Source organism: Rhinoderma darwinii, chromosome 3, assembly GCF_050947455.1.
Source record: "Rhinoderma darwinii isolate aRhiDar2 chromosome 3, aRhiDar2.hap1, whole genome shotgun sequence".
NCBI classification, from domain to species: domain Eukaryota; kingdom Metazoa; phylum Chordata; class Amphibia; order Anura; family Rhinodermatidae; genus Rhinoderma; species Rhinoderma darwinii.
The window spans coordinates 330,760,310-330,781,715 of NC_134689.1; the positions used below are offsets into that span (position 1 = coordinate 330,760,310).

The window sequence follows — 21,406 nt, forward strand, 5'->3', positions numbered from 1 at the left end:
CAATCATATTTGGAGTCGGTTACACGACTATTACTCCTGAGGGATCAGGTATAATCAGAGAGTTTTATATTAAGAAGATGAATAGCTAACAAGCAGAGGTTGTAAAACTCGTCAAGATCTCTAAACACGCGTGCTTATTAACTCTTGAAAGATTACCTATGACAAACAGATCAATAGAACAGCGATTGTAATCAGCATATCTCAGGCTGTCACTCTTACTAATGGGCGTAATGGTGGGAGGCGAGCAGCCGCGACATGAAATCTTAACACCATAGTGACAAGACTGAAGCATTACCAGTGACTACTAAAGCACAAACCTGGGCATCCCGGCAATGCCACCGTGCAGCAAAAACAGGTTAAAGAGCTGCATAATACATAAAGCCATCTCTTATCCAATAGAGTGAAAGATCAAATATGTGGCCATTTTCTTCCCAATTGGTCAATTTTTCATTAGGAGATTTACAGTAAAGATGGATTTCAGATTGCATCTATATTTTACGGTGTAAAACATTGTCGCCAGTGCAGTGAAATCATTGTTGCAGCACCTTCATCATCCTAAACCAAAAATATATGCCACATGAGATGTAATCTAGGAATTTAGACTCGCGGTCAAATATATATCACCTATAAAGAAAATCTCTCAGCATTTTCCCATAAAAGAATAAAAAAGGCATGATTTTATTTAATTTTCAATTAAAAAGTATACAAACACCATAACAGTTGATGAATCAAAACCGGAAAAAGAAGCATCAGCAGATCATTTAATATGTAACTAGCATAGAGATAGAATTAGCATAGGTATGGAGCGATGCGTATAAAATTGAAATTGCACATGGTTCAAATAAGGCTCAGCATCAGGCTGATAGTGACCTTATATAAATATGCACACGACCGTAGCTTTGCGGCCGTATAGTATCCGAAATTGCGGATAGTATAAAACATGCTAACCTATGGGCCAACGCACACGACTGTCCGTATTGCCTGGAGACCGGACCACAAATAAAATAAGACCTGTCATTATACGGTCCGCAATTGTGGTCCGGGCTCATTGAAATGAATGCACATCTTCTGTGTGCACGGTCCGTGATTGCGGACGGCCTGCGGATGACACTCGGCTGCACGTCTGTGCCGTAATCACGGAGTGTAGACACAGCTATGCAGGAGGCCTTAATGTAACAAACTAAGACCCCATGCACACGAAAGTGCTTTTGTGGCCGCCATTCCCCCGAAAATCCATGGGAGAATTCCGGCCACCTTCATTTCTATGGGTCCATGCACACAACCGTGGTTTCCATGGCCCGTGCATGGCCCAGGAGCCTGGACCGCAGAAAGAATGGACATGTCTTATTACGGGCGTGTTCTGCGGTCCAGGCTCATAGAAAATAATGGCCATGTGCACGGATTTGCGGGCGGCTCGCGGGTAACACTCCGCGGCCGGCCGACCCGAAAATCATGGCCGTGCACATGGCTACGGTCGTGTGCATGAGGCCTAACAACTATCAATCGTAATTTCATACCCTGTTGGTCCCTTATCTATGAGTGCTGTCTGCTGCGCTGCCCCTTGATCATCTCGCATATATTAACTTGTGATAGGGGAGAAATTTCGCAGCTCCCTTCTGTATTTACTTTAGCAACACAAGATTCCTGGAAAAACCCCTTTAATAACTTTCTTTATGGCTTGTTGCATTTATTTATTTTTCAGTCAGGAGCATATCCCAACCCCCCCCCCCCCCCCCACACATTTTCCATGTGTTTTATGCAAAAAATTAAATAAAAAAATATACAAATATAAACTTTGAATAGATCTGAAATTAATGTCTAATGTATTAAACGAGAAAAAGTACTAGTGTGGCATTACGAAGCATTGTTATTCTGTATCATCAAAAAAAGAGCAAACCGCTATAAGCCTGCTGACAATTTTTGGTCTAGAAACCTATGAGGACGTTAAAGTATATGTTTTTTGATACAGGATTTTTTTAGGGTCCATGCATTCCATAAAGCTGTATGCACGTACCCTGAACAGCAAAATATGGAGTCCTTGTGGTTTCATATTATTGACATGTAGGCACTGCTGCAAGAGAAACATTTGTGGCCTTCCGTATACAATCTGAGGTACAGTATGGGCCCTCGCCATGTACTGTATGGGCACCTTATTACGGATCTGTAATATGGGCACTTAATCTGTATTATACTATTTTGCCTCAACATAGAATTAAAGATAATCTGTCAGGTTTTTATTCTGCTCTGTCCAAGGACAGAATAAAGTAGGGACAGAGACGCTGATTTCAGCGGTCTGTCACTTAGTAATATTCAGGTGTTATGAAGAATTTACATGTTATCTTTGCAGCATGCGGCCAGCGCTGCAGACGATGAGTCCAATAACATGCATGATATTTATGCATGAATATCATTGGACGCATGCCACAAATATAACCTGTAAATTCTCCAAAACGACTGAATATTACTAAGTGACAGACCGCTGACATCAACGTATATGTCACTACTTTTTGCTGCAAGGGGAGGTGTTAGAACTATACAGAACTACTCCTCCCCTGGATTCCTCTCGGTAAGTTGTAATTTACTTTATTAACTATTCACGAAATGTCCGTTTTTAATGTGGGCAGGTTCAGTGCACCAAACCCCAGCTGCATTCTGGTGCTTTAGTGGCTTTAAACCTAGTGACAGATTCCATTTAAATGCAGCTGTTTCAGGCTTGTTAGCCTACAAAGGCGCAAGATCTGGAAACCATAGAGCCATGGCTTCGAGCTTGTGAAGCAAATGTAAAACTCAGAGGACTTACTGAGACACACTGAATAGGAAAAATGAAAAAGTCTAAGAAAGCTATGTTTTTAGTGAAAATTGCTAGAAAATATAAAAAGATTTTTTCAGCGTCACCTGAAGATAGTTCAATTGATCAAAACTAACCAGAACTCTAGTAGGTCACTTTGATGCCAATACAGATCTTGGATTTAAGGTTATGGCGCATGAAAAACATTGATAGATGCTAGGTTGATTCTAATGACATACTCCGATCATCCATAACATTAAAACCATCTTCCTAATATTGTGTAGGTCCCCTCGTGCCATCAAAACAGCTTCGACCAATCAAGGCATAGACTCCACAAGATCTCTAAAGGTGTCCTGTGGTATCTTGCACCAAGACCATAGAAGCAGACCTTTGAAGTTCAGTAAGTTGCGAGGTAGAGCCTCCATGGTTTGGACTTGTTTTTTCAGTACATCACACAGATGCTTTTGTCGGATTCAATTCTTGGGAGTTTGAGGCCTAAGTCAACACCTTGAACTCCTAATGCTCAAACCATTCCTGAACAATATACAGTATGTAGCATTACAGGGCACATAATACTGCTGAAAAACCATTGCCATTAGGGACTACCGTTGCCATGAAAGGGTGTACTTGGTCTGCAACAATGTTTAGATAGGTAATACGTGTCAAAGGCAATCGGCTATCGCGGCTCTGTCAAATGGGAAGGCGCCGGGACCCGACGGTTACCCGGCAGAATTTTATAAAATATTGCAGGAACAGATAGCCCCGACACTATTGGCATATTTTAATTCGTTATTGAATGGTACAAACATTCCACACGCAGCCAACACGGCATACATAAAGGTGATTCCGAAAGCAGGAAAAGATCTACTGCAACCAAGTGCATATAGGCCCATTTCACTCATAAATCAAGACATCAAATTAATATCAAAGATTATGGCAGCCAGGCTCGCATTACTGATGCCGCTTCTGATAGGACCATCACAGGTTGGTTTTATCAAAGGTAGAGCGGCTGTTACTAATATCAGAAAAGTACTGGGAGTGATGGATGTGATTAATACAACTAGATGCTCAAAAGGCATTTGACAATGTGGAATGGCGATGGTTGAATATGGTCATGGATACATTTCGCATCGAGGGGGGAATTTAAAACATACCTTAACACTCTGTATAATAACCCCACAGCAGCGGTATGCACACCGGGAGTCAGATCGCCAGCATTCAAACTACATAAAGGAACGAGGCAGGGCTGCCCCCTGTCACCGTTATTGTTCGATTTAGCGTTAGAACCCTTGATTCAGGCATTGGAACATGGAAATAAGTTTGAAGGCATACAAGTAGGAAAAACTGAAGTAAAAACTGCAGTGTTCGCAGATGATATCTTACTGTTTCTCAAGCAACCAGACCAACACTTACAGAACATTTTTGAAGTGTTTCGGGAATACGGGAAGTTTGCGGGACTAAAAATTAATCCAAACAAAAGTGAGTTGTTGGGTTTAACACCCCATAATCATTCGAGGGAGTTAGAAATCAAAAAGACGGGAATTAAAATTGCAAAAACCCACATAACTTATTTAGGGATCCAGATAGGGAGTACTGCGGGATCTTTATATCGTCTAAATTACGAACCACTATTTCATAAAATAAAATCAGAACTTGACAGATGGGCCTCCTTGCCGCTCTCGATGTTGGGTAGATGTCATCTGGTTAAAATGATTTCGTTTGCAAGGTTACTATATCCACTGCAGACTTTGCCGTTACTATTGAAACATACGAAGGTTAAAGCTTTTAACACGGCCATATCCAAATTTATTTGGTCAGGGAAACGTTCACGCATTTCATTGGTTAAGTTGCAGGGCTATCATTGGCAGGGGGGGGGGGTAAACCTTCCTCATTTGAGAGGCTACAACATCGCAAGTCATTTTAGACATGTCCTAGACTGGATACACCACACCAATCACTATTCTAACTATACAATAGAATCTGAACTAGCGGGAGCATGTGATCTCGTGGCTCTTCTACATACCAAATTGGGTGCTCTCCCACAGCACGTCAAAGGTTCGGTAGTATTGAAAGACACTATTATGTGCTGGAAGGAAGTGAGGAAAAAGCAGGGCCTATCCTTTAGTCTATCCAAATACTTACCTTTATGGACACATGTAGAATTTCCGGAGGGGCAGTCCAGTAGACTGTTTAACAGGTGGAAACAACAGGGCATTGCAACTGTGGGGCACATCATACATGCCTCAGAACCTAGGCTAAAAACACTTCTTGAACTTGTAGGGGAATTCGATATATTACCAACACACTATCTACCATACCTGCAGATCAAATCTTTCTGTAATACCAGAGTGGGAAACCTGGAAGGAGAAGTGATCGACAACAGATTTGATGAGATGGTAGGCGAAAGACAGCATAGGAACACATTATCAGTTCTATATAAAACAATTAAAGATTTATATGTAAGACTCAACTCAAAGGACCTGTTTGCATATTGGAGGACTCTTAAGATACCAAACATTAACACATGTATGTTGGAAGGATGGAAAGCGGTGAGAAAACATGTAATCAATGAGATATGGAGGGAGACCCAATTCAGACTGATGCATGCGGCTATTTACGCTTTTAACATACCAGTCAATGCTAACAATCCACACAGACTACATGAATGTCCTAAATGCAATCAACAACACACTGATCTGTATGATGGCATTTGGTTGTGTTCTTATACACAAGAGTTTTGGGATATAACGCTCAAGTATATCCATAAACTCTGGGAACGGACCCTAACGAAGACACCCATGTTACTTCTCTTTCATTCTGTAGCCTCATTGGAGGCAGGGGAAGAAGGGAATCTTACATATGTACCGCCATTGGCACATGTGATATTGGTGGTGGCCAAGAGGTGTATCTTGAAGAAATGGCTGGAAGCCAGTGTACCCACGCTGGAACAGTTGGTTCAGCAATTGAAGATTTGCCTCCGATCAGATAGAAATGATGCAATTACATTTAAAGAGAAAAAGACAGCAGGGTTTTTTAAAAAGTGGAGGTCGTTCCTTTTGCAGTTATCTGATGCAGAAATTGGGGAGGTAGTAGCGGGATTTCAATACACAAAATGGTATCTCACAGAAGAAATTAAAGGGACGTTAGGGAGGCTGAGGACGGGAGAACTGAGAGTCTAAATAGAAAAGAGAGGATAGCTCACTGGCAAGAGAGAAGAAGGGAAAGATATATAAAGTTGAAATTGAAGCGATTTGCACATTGTCTGCCAAAGTTGAAATGTTAACTGTTTGTCATTTTGCAAAGGTTAATGAAGAAATGTAAAAGTTTGGAAATATTGTATGAATCGCAAGTAACAATGTGATAAAACCTAAATGACATACTCTGTAACACTGGTCACTTATACAAGAGGTGGGCGATGCCACTTTTTGTTTTATTTTTGGTATGTTGTATGTTCAATAAAAATTGTATACAAAAAAAAAAATACGTGTCAAAGTAACATCCACATGAATGCCAGGACCCAAGGTTTCCCAGGAGAACATTGCCCAGAGCATCACACTGCCTCCGCTGGCTTGCCTTCTTCCCATAGTGCACTTTGGTCCCATCTTTTCCCCATGCCAAGCACCTGGTCGTCCACATGATGTAAAAGACAACGTGTCTGATCCGAACAGGCCATCTTTTTCCACTGCTCCATGGTCCAGTTCTATTGCTCATATGTCCATTTGTAGGTACGTTCAGCAGTAGACAGGAATCAGCATGGGCACTCTGTCTGGTCCGCAGCTACACAGCCCCAGATGCAGTATGCTGTGATGTAATGTGTTACATAGTTCGTACGGTTGAAAAAAGACACACGTCCATCAAGTTCAACCAAGGGATGGGAAAGGGGAAGGGAAGCATTTCTACACATAGGAGCTGATACTTTTTTGTTCTAGGAAATTATCTAAGCCTTTTTTAAAGCCATCTACTGTCCCTGCTGTGACCAGCTCCTGCGGTGACTATTCCATAGATTCACAGTTCTCACGGTAAAGAAGGCTTGTCGCCTCTGCACGGTGAACCTTTTTTTCTCCAGACGGAGGGAGTGCCCCCTTGTTTATTGAGAGGGTTTTACATGGAATAGGATTTCACCATATTTTTTGTATGTGCCATTAATATATTTATATAAGTTAATCATGTCCCCCCTTAGTCGTCTTTTTTCAAGGCTAAATAGGTTTAATTCTTTTAATCTTTCCTCATAACTTAGATTCTCCAAGCCCCTAATTAGCTTCGTTGCTCTTCTTTGTATTTTTCCCAACTCCAGGGCATCCTTTCTATGAACTGGAGCCCAGAACTGAACTGCATATTCTAGATGAGGCCTCACTAATGCTTTGTAAAGTGGCAATATTACATCCCTGTCCCGCGAGTCCATGCCTCTTTTAATACACGACAATATCCTGCTGGCCTTTGAAGCAGCTGATTGACATTGCATGCTCTTATTTAGTTTATGATTTACATGTACACCCAGATCCTTCTCAACAAGTGAATCCGCCAGTGTAGCTCCCCCTAGGACATATGATGCATGCAGATTGTTTGTACCCAGTTGCATAACTTTACATTTATATACATTAAACCTCATTTGCCAACTGGACGCCCAAACACTTAGTTTGTTTAAATCCGCTTGCAATTCACGAACATCTTCCATAGACTGTGTTCTGACACTTTCTATCGTAACCAACATTAACTTTTTTTCAGCAATTTGTGCTACAGTAGCACTTCTGTGGAATCGGACCCTGTTGCCGGTTCACCGCTTGTCCTTCCATTGACCACTTTTGGTAGGTACTCAGTTCCCTAGGGTATATTAAAACTTTGCAATTGAAGAGTGGTTAACGCTGTATTGTAAACTGCATGCATTTTTTGTATGTGTTTTTCCATCTAAAACAGTATACTACCAAAAGCATAGTACTTAGGTTGGTTTTTCACATCCCGGTTCAAATGCATATTCATAAAATCGCAGAAAAACTGTATGGTTTTGCCACGAATTGTGGCAAAAAAACCCGTTCCGAACGCAACATGAAATCCCAGTCTAAGGGTATGTTCACACGGCCAAATTTCAGACGTATACGAGGCGTATTATGCCTCGTTTTACGTCTGAAAATAGGGCTACAATACGTCGGCAAACATCTGCCCATTCATTTGAATGGGTTTGCCGACGTACTGTGCAGACGACCTGTTATTTACGCGTCGTCGTTTGACAGCTGTCAAACGACGACGCGTAAAAATACAGCCTCGTCAAAAGAAGTGCAGGACACTTCTTTGGACGTTTTTGGAGCTGTTTTCTCATAGACTCCAATGAAAACAGCTCCAAAAACGGACGTAAAAAACGCCGCGAAAACGGCGTGAAAACGCAGCGAAAAATGCGAGTTGGTAAAAAAACGTCTGAAAAGCAGGGTCTGTTTTCCCTTGAAAACAGCTCTGGATTTTCAGACGTTTTTGTTGACTACGTGTGAACATACCCCAAGTCCTATGCTTTTAGTGGCATTTTACAGACCTCATCAATTTCTGCTGAATTAACTGACAAGGCCATCCCACATAACACAGGGTCCACATTATTTGCAGATCAGAGATTAAATACTGCGTGGATCCTACGTACTTTGAAGGTTGTTCAGGTTCTAACAAATAAAGCTAAAAAAATGTTTAATTAAGGTTTTAGAAAAGCCTAGTCAAAGTCCTTCAAACAGATCTTTCACCATACTATGCATATATTGTGCCGTTTGGCTATTAGAGCCTACCAAAAAATACAACGGACTTACAGTTATGAGTTTGCTGCATTCATGAGAGGTGTACCCTCCGCCCCTCACCAGTGACTGGTGGCAGCTGGGTATCTGCAGGTATACACGTTGTACTTCAGTCACTGGGCTTTGAATGTGCAGTTTATGCCTGAAAGTCGCCATATGTGGCTGAATTTAATTCTGAACAGATAAGGCTTCGTTCACATCTGCGTTGTGACATTCCGTTGTTCTGCTCCGCCAGTGGAGCAGAACAAGGGAATAACTGAACCAACGGTTCCGTTGCACAAATGGTGGCCGACAGAACCCATGGTCTTTAATAGGTTTCCGTCGGGGTGTCCATGATTTTACCGGACACAATAGTGCCGCATACTGCACTATTGTCTCTGGTAATCTCAGCCGGATCTGCGACGTAGGCCCCTAATGAAGCCTCCAACGCAGATGTGAACGAAGCCTAAAAGCCCTTTTACACTCGCCAATTATTGGGTAAACGAGCGTTCATCAGCTGATTATATAGTTTTAAATGTGACAAAAATTATCGTTTTCGGCAGCACATCTCCCCGTCTAATGTATAGGGACTAGCTCCTTGTGGAAGGAGAAAACGAGCGCCAATAAGTAGGACAGATTTGATCTCTGGTTATTTTGATTGCAGATGTTGCTCCAAAAGGTGTCACAAGCAGGTATTAAGGAGGGGGGGGGGCAATTACTTTCTCAAGCACGGCCAGATCGTGTTGGATAACTTTCAACCTAAAAGAATGAAATGATCATTTAAACACTGGAATTTGCTTTACTTGATTTGAATAGCCCCATTGAAATGCATGGGTCCGTGTGCTGTCAGATATTTCAACCGACAGCACATGGATGAGGAACACGCTCGTGTGAGTGAGCCCTTAGGGCTTATTCAGACGAACGTAAAATATGTCCGTGCAACGCGCGTGATTTTCAGGCGTCTCGCATGGACCTATGTTAGTCTATGGGGCCGTTCAGACAGTCCGTGGTTTTCACGCAGCGTGTGTCCGCTGTGTAAAACTCACGACATGTCCTATATTTGTGCATGTTTCGCGCATCATGCACCCATTGAAGTCAATGGGTGCGTGAAAATCACGCGCAGCACACGGAAGCACTTCCGTGTGACGCGCATGATTCGCACAACAGCAGTAAAAACTATGAATAAAAACAGAAAAGCACCACGTGCTTTTCTGTTTACAAACATACAGAGTGTCATAATGATGGCGGCTGCGCGAAAATTACGCATCCACGCATCATACGCTGCTGACACACGGAGCTGTTATGGACCACTTGTGCGCGCAAACGCCGCATTTTTTGCACGCGCAAAATGCACACGCTCGTGTGAATCTGGCCTTAGCCCCTTCCCGACATCCGCCGTATATATACGGCGCTGTCGGGAGGTGCTTCCCGCAAAGCGCCGTATATATACGGCGCAGTGATGGTGCGGGCTCAGAAGCAGAGCCGGCACTATCACCGCGGGGTGACAGCTGTATTATACAGCTGTCACCCTCCTGTAACTGCCAGGACCGGAGCTATTCTCCGATCCGGCAGATTAACCCCTCAGATGCTGCACTCAATAGAGCGCAGCATCTGATAGGTTTTCATCCGATCGGCAACCCAGTGATGCAATCGCTGGGTTGCTGTGGCAATCGGACGCCAGAAAATGGCGTCCGAGTCTGCCTTGTACGGGAGCCGATGAGGACCCGCCTGCGGCGTGTCCTCATAGGCTTGCTGTCAGTGAATAACTGACAGCGCTAATACACTGCACTACGTATGTAGTGCAATGTATTAGAGTAGCGATCGGGGCATCAGGCCCTCATGTCCCCTAGTGGGACAAGTAAAAAAAGTAAAAAAAAGTTAATAAAAATGTGGTAAAACAATAAAAACACACACATTTCAAATAAAAATAAAGCTAAACTGACTTTTTTCCCATAGTAAGTCTTTTATTATGGGAAAAACCGTAAAAATAAAAAAAACTATACATAATTGGTATCGCCGCGTCCGTAACGACCCAAACTACAAAACTATTATGTAATTTATCCCGCACGGTGAACGCGGTAAAAAAAAACCATGAAAAACAGCACCAGAATCTTTGTTTTTAGGTCACATCTCCTTCCAAAAAATGCTATAAAAAGTGATCAAAAAGTCACATTTACTCCAAAATAGTACTAATAAAAATGACAATCCGTCCCGCAAAAAATAATCCCTGACACCGTTTCGTGCACGCAAAAATAAAAAAGGTATGTGTCTTACAATATGGCGACACAGAAAACAAATGATTTTATAAAAAAAGTGATTTTATTGTGCAAAAGCTGCAATACATAAAAAAAACTATATAAATTTGGTATCGCCGTAATCCTATCGACCCGCAGAATAAAGCTAACAAGTAATTTAGGGCGCACTGTGGATGCCGATAAAAAAAACAATAAAAAACTATTCCTGAATTGCTTGTTTTTGGTAATTTCCTTTACCAAAAAATGAAATAAAAAGTGATCAAAAAGTCGTATGTGTTCTAAAATGGCACCAATAAAATCTACAGCCCGTCTCGCAAAAAACAAGCCCGCACACTGCTCAATCAACTGAAAAAGAAAAACGTTACGGCACTAGTAATGCGGTGATGAAAAACATCTCAATGCGCAGGCCGGAGGGGAACATTCCTTCCGTTTCAGGGCCCTAATATTTAGGAACTAGGAAAGGGAAGGGACATAGCACATCCGCTGGAAGCGAGGGCGCCCGTATTATACCAGCGCAAAACTTTCCCAGTAATATTTCCCAAACTACGAAGGAGAAAAAGTCCCCAAAAGGTGCAGAGCGTTACAGAAGGGGGGATAAGAAAGAAAACCGTTTATCAGTGTGACACCGGCCTGTGCATAATGGATCGCTTCACAGCGTAACACACATCTATGGATAATTGTATTATTTACCCCATTATTATACCCTCTTATTATGCCCTGATGTACTCCGCACATATTACATATACCCCTGATATACTCCGCACAGATTACATATGCACCCACATTATAAACGGAAATACCAGCAAAACCCCAAACAGAACAGTTACCAAGCAAAATCCATGCTCAAAATGGCGGTCTTTCCCTTCTTAGCCCTACAGTGTGCCCAAACAGCAATTTATGGCCACAAGTAAGGCATTACCATACCCGGGAGAACCCGCTTAACAATTTATGGGGTAAGATTCTCTAGGGGCACAACATCTTGTGCGGTGAATGGGCAGATCAGTGGAGAAATTGCTATTTTCACTTTGCACAATCCACTGCGTATTCATTTCTGAAAAACACCTGTGGAGTCTAAATTCTCACTAGACCCCTTGATAAATGCCTTTAGGGGTGTAGTTTCTAAAACGGGGTCACTTTTGTTTGGTACATCAGCGGTTTTGCAAATGCAACATGGCGTCCGCAAACCATTCCAGCAAAATCTACGCTCCAAAAGATAAATACCGCTCCTTTTCTTCTGAATGCTCCCATATATGTAAACAGCTGATTATAACCACATATGGGGTGTTACCGTACTCGGGAGAAATTACTTTACAAATGTTGGGGTGCTTTTTCTTCTCTATTCCTTGTAAAAATGAAAAATGTTGATCTAAAACTACATCTTGTTGGAAAAAAAATTATTTTTCATTTTCATGGCTTAATTCTAATTAATTCAGCAAAAAACCTTTGGGATCAAAATTTTCACTATACCCCTAGATGATTCCTCAGGGGGTGCAGTTTCCCAAATGGAGTCACTTTTGGGGTGTTTCCACTGTACTAGTACTACAGGGGCTCAGCAAATGTGACATGGCGCCCAGAAACCATTCCAAAATCCAAATGGTGCTAGTTCCATTCTGAGCCCTACCGTGTGTCCAAACAGATGTTTGTGACCACATGTGGGGTATTGTTTTACTCGGGAGAAGTTGCTTTACAAATTTTATGGTGCTTTTTCTCCTTTAGTCCTTGTGGAAATGAAAAAAAAATACCTAAACCTACATTTTCTTTGAAAAAATTTACATTTTCATTTTTACGCCCTATTTCCAATAAGTTCTGTAAAACACCTGTGGGGTCAAACTGCTCACTGTACCCCTAGATAATTTCCTCATGGGGTGTAGTTTCCAAAATGGGGTCACTTGTTGGGGGTTTCCACTGTTTTGTCCCCTCAGGGGCTTTGCAAATGCGACATGGCCTCCGCAAACCATTCCTGCTAAATTTGAGTTCCAAAAGCCAAATGGCGCTCTTTCCCTTCTCAGCCTCGCCGTGTGTCCAAACAACCGTTTATTACCACATGTGGGGTACTGTTTTACTCGGGAGAAATTTCTTTACAAATTTTACGGTGCTTTTTCTCCTTTAGTCCTTGTGGAAATGAAAAAAAATTAGCTAAACCTAAATTTTATTTGAAAAAATGTAGATTTTCATTTTCACAGCCTACTTCCAAAAATTTCTGCAAGAAATCTGTTGGGTCAAAATGCTCACTATACCCCTAGATAATTTCCTCAAGGGGTATAGTTTACAAAATGGGGTCACTTGTTGGGGGTTTCCACTGTTTTGTCCCCTCAGGGGCTTCGTAAATGTGACATGGCCTCCGCAAACCATTCCTGCTAAATTTGAGCTCCAAGAGCCAAATGGCGCTCTTTCCATTCTAAGCCCTGCCGTGTGTCCAAACAACCGTTTATGACCACATGTGGGGTATTGTTTTACTCGGGAGAAATTGCTCTACAAATGTTGTGGTGCTTTTTCTACTTTAGTTCTTGTGGAAATGAAAAAAAATTAGCTAAACCTACATGTAATTTGAAAAAATGTTGATTTTCATTTTCATGGCCTAGTTCCAAAAATTTTTACAAAAAAACTGGCCGGTCAAAACTCTTGCTACACCCCTAAATAAATTCCTTGAGGGGTGTAGTTTCCCAAATGGGATCACTTTTGGGGGGTTTCCACTGTTTTATTTCCACAAGACCTGTTCAAAGCTGATATGGTGCCTAAAATATATTCTAATAAAAAGGAGGCCCAAAATCCACCAGGTGCTCCTTTGCTTCTGAGGCCGGTGCTTCAGTCCAATAGCACGCTACGGCCATATGTGGGATATTTCCTAAAACTGCAGAACCTGGGCAATAAATATTGAGTGGCATTTCTTGGGTAAAACCTTCTGTGGTACAAAAAAAATGGATTCAAAATGAATTTCTGGAAAAAAATAATGAACTTTGTAAATTTCACCTCTACTTTGCCTTAATTCCTGCGCAATGTCTAAAGGGTTAAGAAACTTTCTAAATGCTGTTTTGAATACTTTGAGGGGTGCAGTTTTTAAAATGGGGTGACTTATTGGGGGTTTCTAATATCTAAGGACCTCAAAGCCACTTCACAACTGAACTGGCCCCTGTAAAAATAGCATTTTTAAATTTTCTTGAAAATGTGAGAAATTGCTGCTAAAGTTCTAAGCCTTGTAACGTCCTAGAAAAATAAAATGATGTTCAAAAAACGATGCCAATCTAAAGTAGACATATGGGGGATGTTAGTTAGCAACATTTTTGTGTGTTAGAACTGCCTGTCTTACAAGCAGATACATTTAAATTGAGAAAAATGCTAATTTTTGCAATTTTTCTCTAAATTTTGGTGTTTTTCACAATTAAATACTGAATGTATCGGGCAAATTTTGCCAGTAACATAAAGTCCAATGTGTCACGAGAAAACAATCTCAGAATCGCTTGGATAGGTAAAAGCATTCCGGAGTTACTACCACATAAAGTGACACATGCCAGATTTGAAAAATGAGGCTCTGTCAGGAAGGTCAAAAGTGGCCAAAGAGGGAAGGGGTTAAAATGTGAAGATCTGAAACAAGTCTGACAAATATGCAAACGTAGAAGAAATCTGGAGGGAACGTTCCAGACGCCATACATGGTCTAAACACGGGACCACAAAGGGTGATCTTAGCTATAATAAAAGGAGCAGAATTTTTTTTATAAAACTTAGTTAGAAAGTTAGTTTCTTTTTATTGTAACATGGCCACCTGTGTCCAAAGATAGAAGGTACTTCAAAAGCAAAGAACATCCTTTAAAGAGGTATTCCAGGGAAAGAAATTTATGGCATATTCAAAGGATAAAATAGAAATGCCTGATGGGGGTCGGACTACTGGGACCCCCACCGATCAGAAGAATAGGGGTCTTATGTCCCTGTTAGCCTGGCTTCTGGGCAGCAATCAGAAATTGGCACCAATGGATATGATATAAATGTTGATTGAAGACAATCGGTGGAATAGAAGTCAAGGCCACATTTAATGAGCATATTTTCTGTCCACTTTCTATACATAATAAAAAAAAAACTTCACTACGGCTGGAGTCCTCCTTTAAGTGACAAACAATAGGAACAATAACGGCAAGAACACAATGTAAAAACATTTTAACTAGTAATATAGCAATAGTAAAGTCATGTCTTATTAAGACACTGCTTCTGCAAATATGTTGCAGAGTATTTAATGTAAGGGTATGTTCTCACACTTACTAAAAAACGTCTGAAAATACGGAGCTGTTTTCAGAGAAAACAGCCTCTGATTTTCAGGCGTTTTTGAAGCTGAAAATGAAGCTTCTTTTAATTTGGAGCTTCTTTTTAGGCGTTTTTTGAGGCAAAGTGTTCAAGGGAAATTAGCTCCAAAAACGCCTCAAGAAGTGACATGCTACTTCTTTTTACGGAGCGTCTTTTTACGCTCCATTTTTTTAAAACAGAGGTGTAAAAAGACGCCCCCTATGAACTAAATGCCGTTTTCCCCATTGATTTCAATGGGCAGATGTTTGTAGGGGTTCAGCTTCCGTTTTTTGAGGCGTTTTTTGAGGCGTAAATGGCCCAAAATACGTCTGAAAACACTGCGTGTGTACATACTCTAACAGTTCCTGCGACAGTGTCGAGCGTTGATGTCCTAGACTGTGGCTGCTCGAGTTTTGGCTCTGTTCATTTATGGCTCATATAAGAACATACTTACCAACTGTTAGATCCCCAAAATTGGGACATTTAAGCCCTGCCCAGTCCACACGGAAATGCCTCAAACGATTGTAAACACCCACATTTGAATAAACTTCGCCCCTTTTGAAGTCCGGTTCGTGGGATTGTCGGGAAGTTGGCAAGTATGTAAGAACATGCGATCAATGTATGTTTCATGCCCATATGGATGAGTCAGGGTATGTGCACACACACTAATTACGTCCGTATTTGACGGACGTATTTCGGCCACAAGTCCCGGACCGAACACAGTGCAGGGAGCCGGGCTCCTAGCATCATAGTTATATACGATGCTAGGAGTCCCTGCCTCTCTGCAGGACAACTGTCCCGTACTGTAATCATGTTTTCAGTACGGGACAGCAGTTCCTCGGAGAGGCAGGGACTCCTAGCATCGTACATAAGTATGATGCTAGGAGCCCGGCTCCTTGCACTGTGTTCGGTCCGGGACTTGCGGCCGAAATACGTCCGTCAATTACGGACGTAAATAGTGTGTGTGCACATACCCTCATATGTAAACCATGATTGTATGTGCTCCATTTTATTTTGGCCTAGACATTAGAATTTTGTCTCCAAACCTTCCTAATTTCAATGGGATGTGCTGAAAATTGAATGAATTTAGGGACTGCCAGACAATTCTGCATCATATACAGGCAGGGGAACAAGGATCGAATAGGCTGGATTTTAACCAGTTGGATCCTTTGTTACCCTGAATAAAGCAAGGGTCGCAATAAAACTTAAAGGGGCATGCCTATGAGACATTCATAGTATAACGTATTTGTCATAAATGATTGATTGGTAGGTTCACTGCTCCCCAGTTAGGCGCTCCAGAGGAGAGGAGGTGGCCACTCATGCATGAGACTATCTCCATTGTAGCTTATAGGATTTACAGAGCCATTTGAGAATTTTGCAAGAGGAGCAGGCTTACCTCGCCATCTCTCCAACTCTTCTCCTCTCTTGAATGGCATACGCATCAAACATTTATGGTATATGTCACAGGTATTCAAAGAGCATTAAAGGGGTTATGTGGGGACTGAAAAGTATAAGCAGTGTACTCACTCCAGTATGTGAGTACACTCGCTAATATACATTCCGGTCCCCAGTTTATAGCGCTGAAGGGGGACCGGAAGTGTAGTTGCACAGACTTCTTTGATGACGACACGACTCTTCGTCATGTGACAGGTCCCGCTGTACTCTATGTATATGCAGTAGCAGTATTACAGCGATTACATAGAGTACAACTGGTCGCTTAACGAAGAGTCATATCATCATCAAAGAAGTCTGTGCAACTAGACTTCCAGTCCCCCGGCAGCACTATAAAAATCTATGAAAAGCTCAGAATCAGCGCGACGGGGGACCGGAATGTATATTAGCGAGTGTACTCACATACTGCAGTGAGTACACTGCTAATACTTTTTGGTCACCACATAACGAGAAAACCAGTCATGGACTGCAGTAGGTATGACACCATAAGGGTATGTTCACACGGCAACGCTAAATACGTCTGAAATTACGGAACTGTTTTCAGGCGAAAACAGCTCCTGAATTTCAGACGTTTTTACAAGTGCACGCGTTTTTCGCGGCGTCCATTACAGACGTAATGGTAACTGTTTTTCAATGGAGTCAATGAAAAACTGCTCCAATTACGTCCCAAGAAGTGACATGCACTTCTTTGACGCGGGCATCTTTTTACACACCGTCTTTTGACAGCGACGTGTAAAATTACACCTCGTCTGCACAGAACATCTTAAAACCCATTAAAATCAATGGGCAGATGTTTGCAGACGTATTGGAGCCGTTTTTCAGCCGTAATTCGAGGCGTAAAACGCCTGAATTACGTCCGTAAATAGGGCGTGTGAACATACCCTAACAGTCTTGAATGGATTGCTTAAAATAGTACTCATACAACCCCACAGCTCCCCCTCATAACTGTCAGTCACACAATGTCCCCATAACAGTCTCTTTCTAAACCATGGTTAAGGGCGCACAGAAAGGCATTGCGGGCCGCATGTGGTCCCCGAACGCATATTGTGCACCCATGATATAAACAGTATACAGTTAGCTCCCTCTAGTGGAGCTTGCAAGCATTCAGAAAGTTATGTTTTAAATCTATGTCTATGTAGGGAATTGAAGGTCTGTATCAGTAAATAATGCTGTAAATAATGCTTAAAAAGCTGGGTGACAACCCATGTGGGAGCTCAGCTATTCCAGGAACAGATACAACTCAACACAAAGAGCTCAAAAGAATCTGAACAACTTTACTGTAGATAACTCTAGGACTTCAATTTAATAGGGATTTTTATGATCTTTTAAATTTGCCAAAAGATCTGTATTTCTAACTGTATCAAATGTGTTCCTGTCCTTCAAGACGAACATCAAAAAATATCCTAAATAACGTAGCTGGCTGCTCTTTGCCATTCTCAAACATGGAGTATATACCTTCAAGTGACGATTTTCCCTTTCTAAATATGGCGACACGTCCGTTACCCTTTTCTTCCCCAATCTTCCGGCTCAGAACTATTTGGTTCCGCCAGTCATACTCTGTTCCTTGAGCCCCCGTACGATGTAACCCGGCCCGGGCCGGGATGCTGTTACTTGGCTACGAGCACCCTCTGGACATGGATAGCCAGGCCTTGGTCATCCGGATCCATTTTCCTGATGGTGGCGCCGTGGACTGGAATGTGCAGCGGGCCACACAGCTGTTGTTTCGGGATATCCTGGTAAGAAAGACCACAGGGGACGCAAAGTGCGATCCCGCTCACGTCACCGTGACGTCACGCACTGGTTCAGGTGTTCAGTTATGTCCCCGGCCGCTTCTATGTGCCATGTCTCTTGTGCCATTACCAGATTCCCCCATAACAATAGCACATGTAGTTTAGGTGCAGGCTCAGGGGGTCGTCTAGATAAGGGGAACCTCTGTTAGCTAGTCTTTGTATTGAAAAGTCTCTAGTACACAAAGAGAAACACACAGATACAGTCACTGCTGCAAAATTTCAAAATGTCTCCATTTCAGTGCCCCTTATATATGACAGCAAATCTACTGCACTGAAAATCTGTAAGAAATGCGCTGTGTGACCCCGGCTTTAGAGTTGGTGACTGTATTACAGCTGTTGTTCTACTTAACTTCATAGCGATCTTATCGCTTTATTTATTTTATTTCCCGTTGCTTATGTAACGCCAGCGCGTTCCGCAGTGCTGTACAGATTGTCATCAATCCCTGTCCCCAATGTGACTCAAACACACGGACAATTTTATAGAAAGCCAATTAACCTATCTGTAGGTTTTTGGAGTGTGGGAGGAAATCCGAGAACCCAAAGGAAACCTGGGCAAACATGGGGAGAACATACAAACTCAGGCCGATGTTGCCCTTGGTCATATTTGGACCCATGACCCCAGCACTTTTCAAGTGAACCAAACTAAGTTTGGTTCAGTCTAAGGGTATGTGCACGCACACTAATTACGTCCGTAATTGACGGACGTATTTCGCCCGCAAGTCCCGGACCGAACACAGTGCAGGGAGCCGGGCTCCTAGCATCATAGTTATGTACGATGCTAGGAGTCCCTGCCTCGCTGCAGGACAACTGTCCCGTACTGTAATCATGTTTTCAGTACGGGACAGTTGTCTTGCAGCGAGGCAGGGACTCCTAGCATCGTACATAAGTATGATGCTAGGAGCCCGGCTCCCTGCACTGTGTTCGGTCCGGTACTTGCGGCCGAAATACGTCCGTCAATTACGGACGTAATTAGTGTGTGTGCACATACCCTAACCGCGTAGGTTCAGATGTTCTGGCTGTTATACAGATGCTAGGTACTAAGGCCTTGTTCACACGTACAAACTTAGTGGTGGTTTTAGGCTGTTTTTGTTTTTTTTTAAAAGTCAATAGCAACTGTGGCATCTAAACCATTATAGAGTGTTTCCCCGATCGCGGGGTGCATTGGTTGTCTTGTCAGCCTGAGGACCCCCAGGTCTGCCATCTTTGTGCGCCTATTAGGGTTTAATAGGAGCCAATAAAACTCTCAATATACTGCAATACATTAGTGTTGTAGCATATCATGCAAGCGATCTAATGATCGCTAGTTTAACAAGAAAAAAGTAAAATACACTTAAAGTTTTTTTGTCCTAGAAACAAAAATATATATTAAAAGTAAAAAAAAAACAAAACCCACATAAACAAAATTTGGATCGCCGTTTCCATGAAAGTCCGAACTATTACAATATAACATTATTTAACACGCACGGTGAACGCCGTAAAAAAACCTAAAAGTCGTGAATGCCAAAATTACTGTGTTTGGTCACCTGCCACAAAAAATGGAATAAAAAGTCATCAAAAGGTCATATGTACCCCATTATGGTACCGATAAAAACTACAGCTCGCTACGCAAAAAATAAAACAGAAACCTGGCAGCAGGGCGGTGTTCACATCAGCGTTTCCTTTCCGTTTGAGGGGTTCCGTCTGAGGTTTCCGTCGGGTTAACCCCTCAACGGAAAGGCAAACTGAAACATTAGCTTCCGTTTCCCTCACCATTGATCTCAATAGTGACGGAAACGTTGCTAAAAGATTCAGTTTGTTACCATTGGGACAGGGTCCCGTTGTTTTGACAGAATCAATAGCACAGTCGACTGGTGCGTCAATGGTGAGGGATTAACCCGACGGAAATCTCAGACGGAACCCCTCAACGGAAGGGCAACGCGATATTAACAGGCCCTTAGTGTTCAATCTCCTGGTAGCGCCACACAGGGGGCACTAAGCATTACACAGTGCCCATTTATATTAATGTAATGCAGGACAGAAGTAAAAGACGCTCTGTGTAAACCTTCTCCACTCTGACCAAGAGATTAGGATCCCCCTTTATGAACTCAGTATTGCCTAATAGAGTTTATGAAAATGGGTTTTCGAAACTACACGACTCCTTTAAGAATAACGGCACAGCAGAATGTGGCAAAACGGCATGTAATGTAATTCATTTTTTTCTGTGTTTTTGTAGCTGCAGTAGTAATGCTGCACCACTGCCTGGGCATGTCACCCCAGCGCTACATCTGTCGTAGCGGGGACCTACTTTGCCAAATCTTGTAGTGGTACAGACAATATTGCTAAATAGGCAACAACCTAGGCGATAAACTCTGTGGGATCTGTAGTGCTGGTCACCCAGCTTTCCCAAAAGCAGATCGAACTACAAAACAGCTGAATTTTATCAACTCCGAAATCTATATTCATAGAGAATAATTGAATTGCTCTTTAAACAGTTTTACTGAATTATTGTCCTGTTTTTGTTTCCTTTTTCTAGGATGTCATTGGCCAGGTTCTCCCTGATGCTACAACTACAGCATTTGAATGTGAGCAAAATATTTTTGTCACCAAATAATTATTTTCTAAGCCACTAAACTACATTCACAATGGTACTAAGGCAATAGCACAAACGCAATGTGAATGAGGCAGCCTAAAGGGATTGCTCAAGAAATTCCCTGATATAAGAGTGGCCTGAAAGTGCATGGAACTGCCTTAAAGAGGCTCTGTCACCAGATGATCAAATCCCTATCTCCTATTGCATGTGATCGGCGCTGCAATCTAGATAACCGTAACGTTTTTTGTTTTTTTTAAAAACGATCATTTTTGGCCAAGTTATGAGCTGTTTTATATTTATGCAAATGAGCCTTTCTAATGGACAACTGGGCGTGTTTTCTCTTATTTCCAACTGGGCGTGTATTGGGTTTTTGCCAACTGGGCGTGTATTGTGTTTTTGCCAACTGGGCGTGTATTGTGTTTGTAACATCTGGGCGTGTATTGTGTGTGTAACGTCTGGGTGTGTTTACTTGTTTTACTAGCTGGGCGTTGTGAATAGAAGTGTTTGTCAGCATCATACACTGCAGGTCAATT

General features: G+C 42.1%; 1 protein-coding gene across 2 annotated transcripts in view; it reads left to right on the forward strand.

The window, feature by feature from the left end:
• Positions 1 to 18,026: 18,026 nt before the first annotated feature.
• Positions 18,027 to 21,406, forward strand: part of MAP2K5 (mitogen-activated protein kinase kinase 5) — a 133,477-nt gene continuing 130,097 nt past the window's right edge. Inside the window, exons 1-2 of one of the 2 annotated variants that reach the window (XM_075858333.1) lie at positions 18,027 to 18,250; positions 20,817 to 20,865. In XM_075858333.1, coding sequence (XP_075714448.1) covers positions 18,116 to 18,250; positions 20,817 to 20,865 — 184 coding nt within the window. In that variant the 5' untranslated portion in view covers positions 18,027 to 18,115. Of the gene's footprint in view, positions 18,251 to 20,816; positions 20,866 to 21,406 lie in introns of those variants that run through there. The other variant, XM_075858335.1, reaches the window with a different exon arrangement.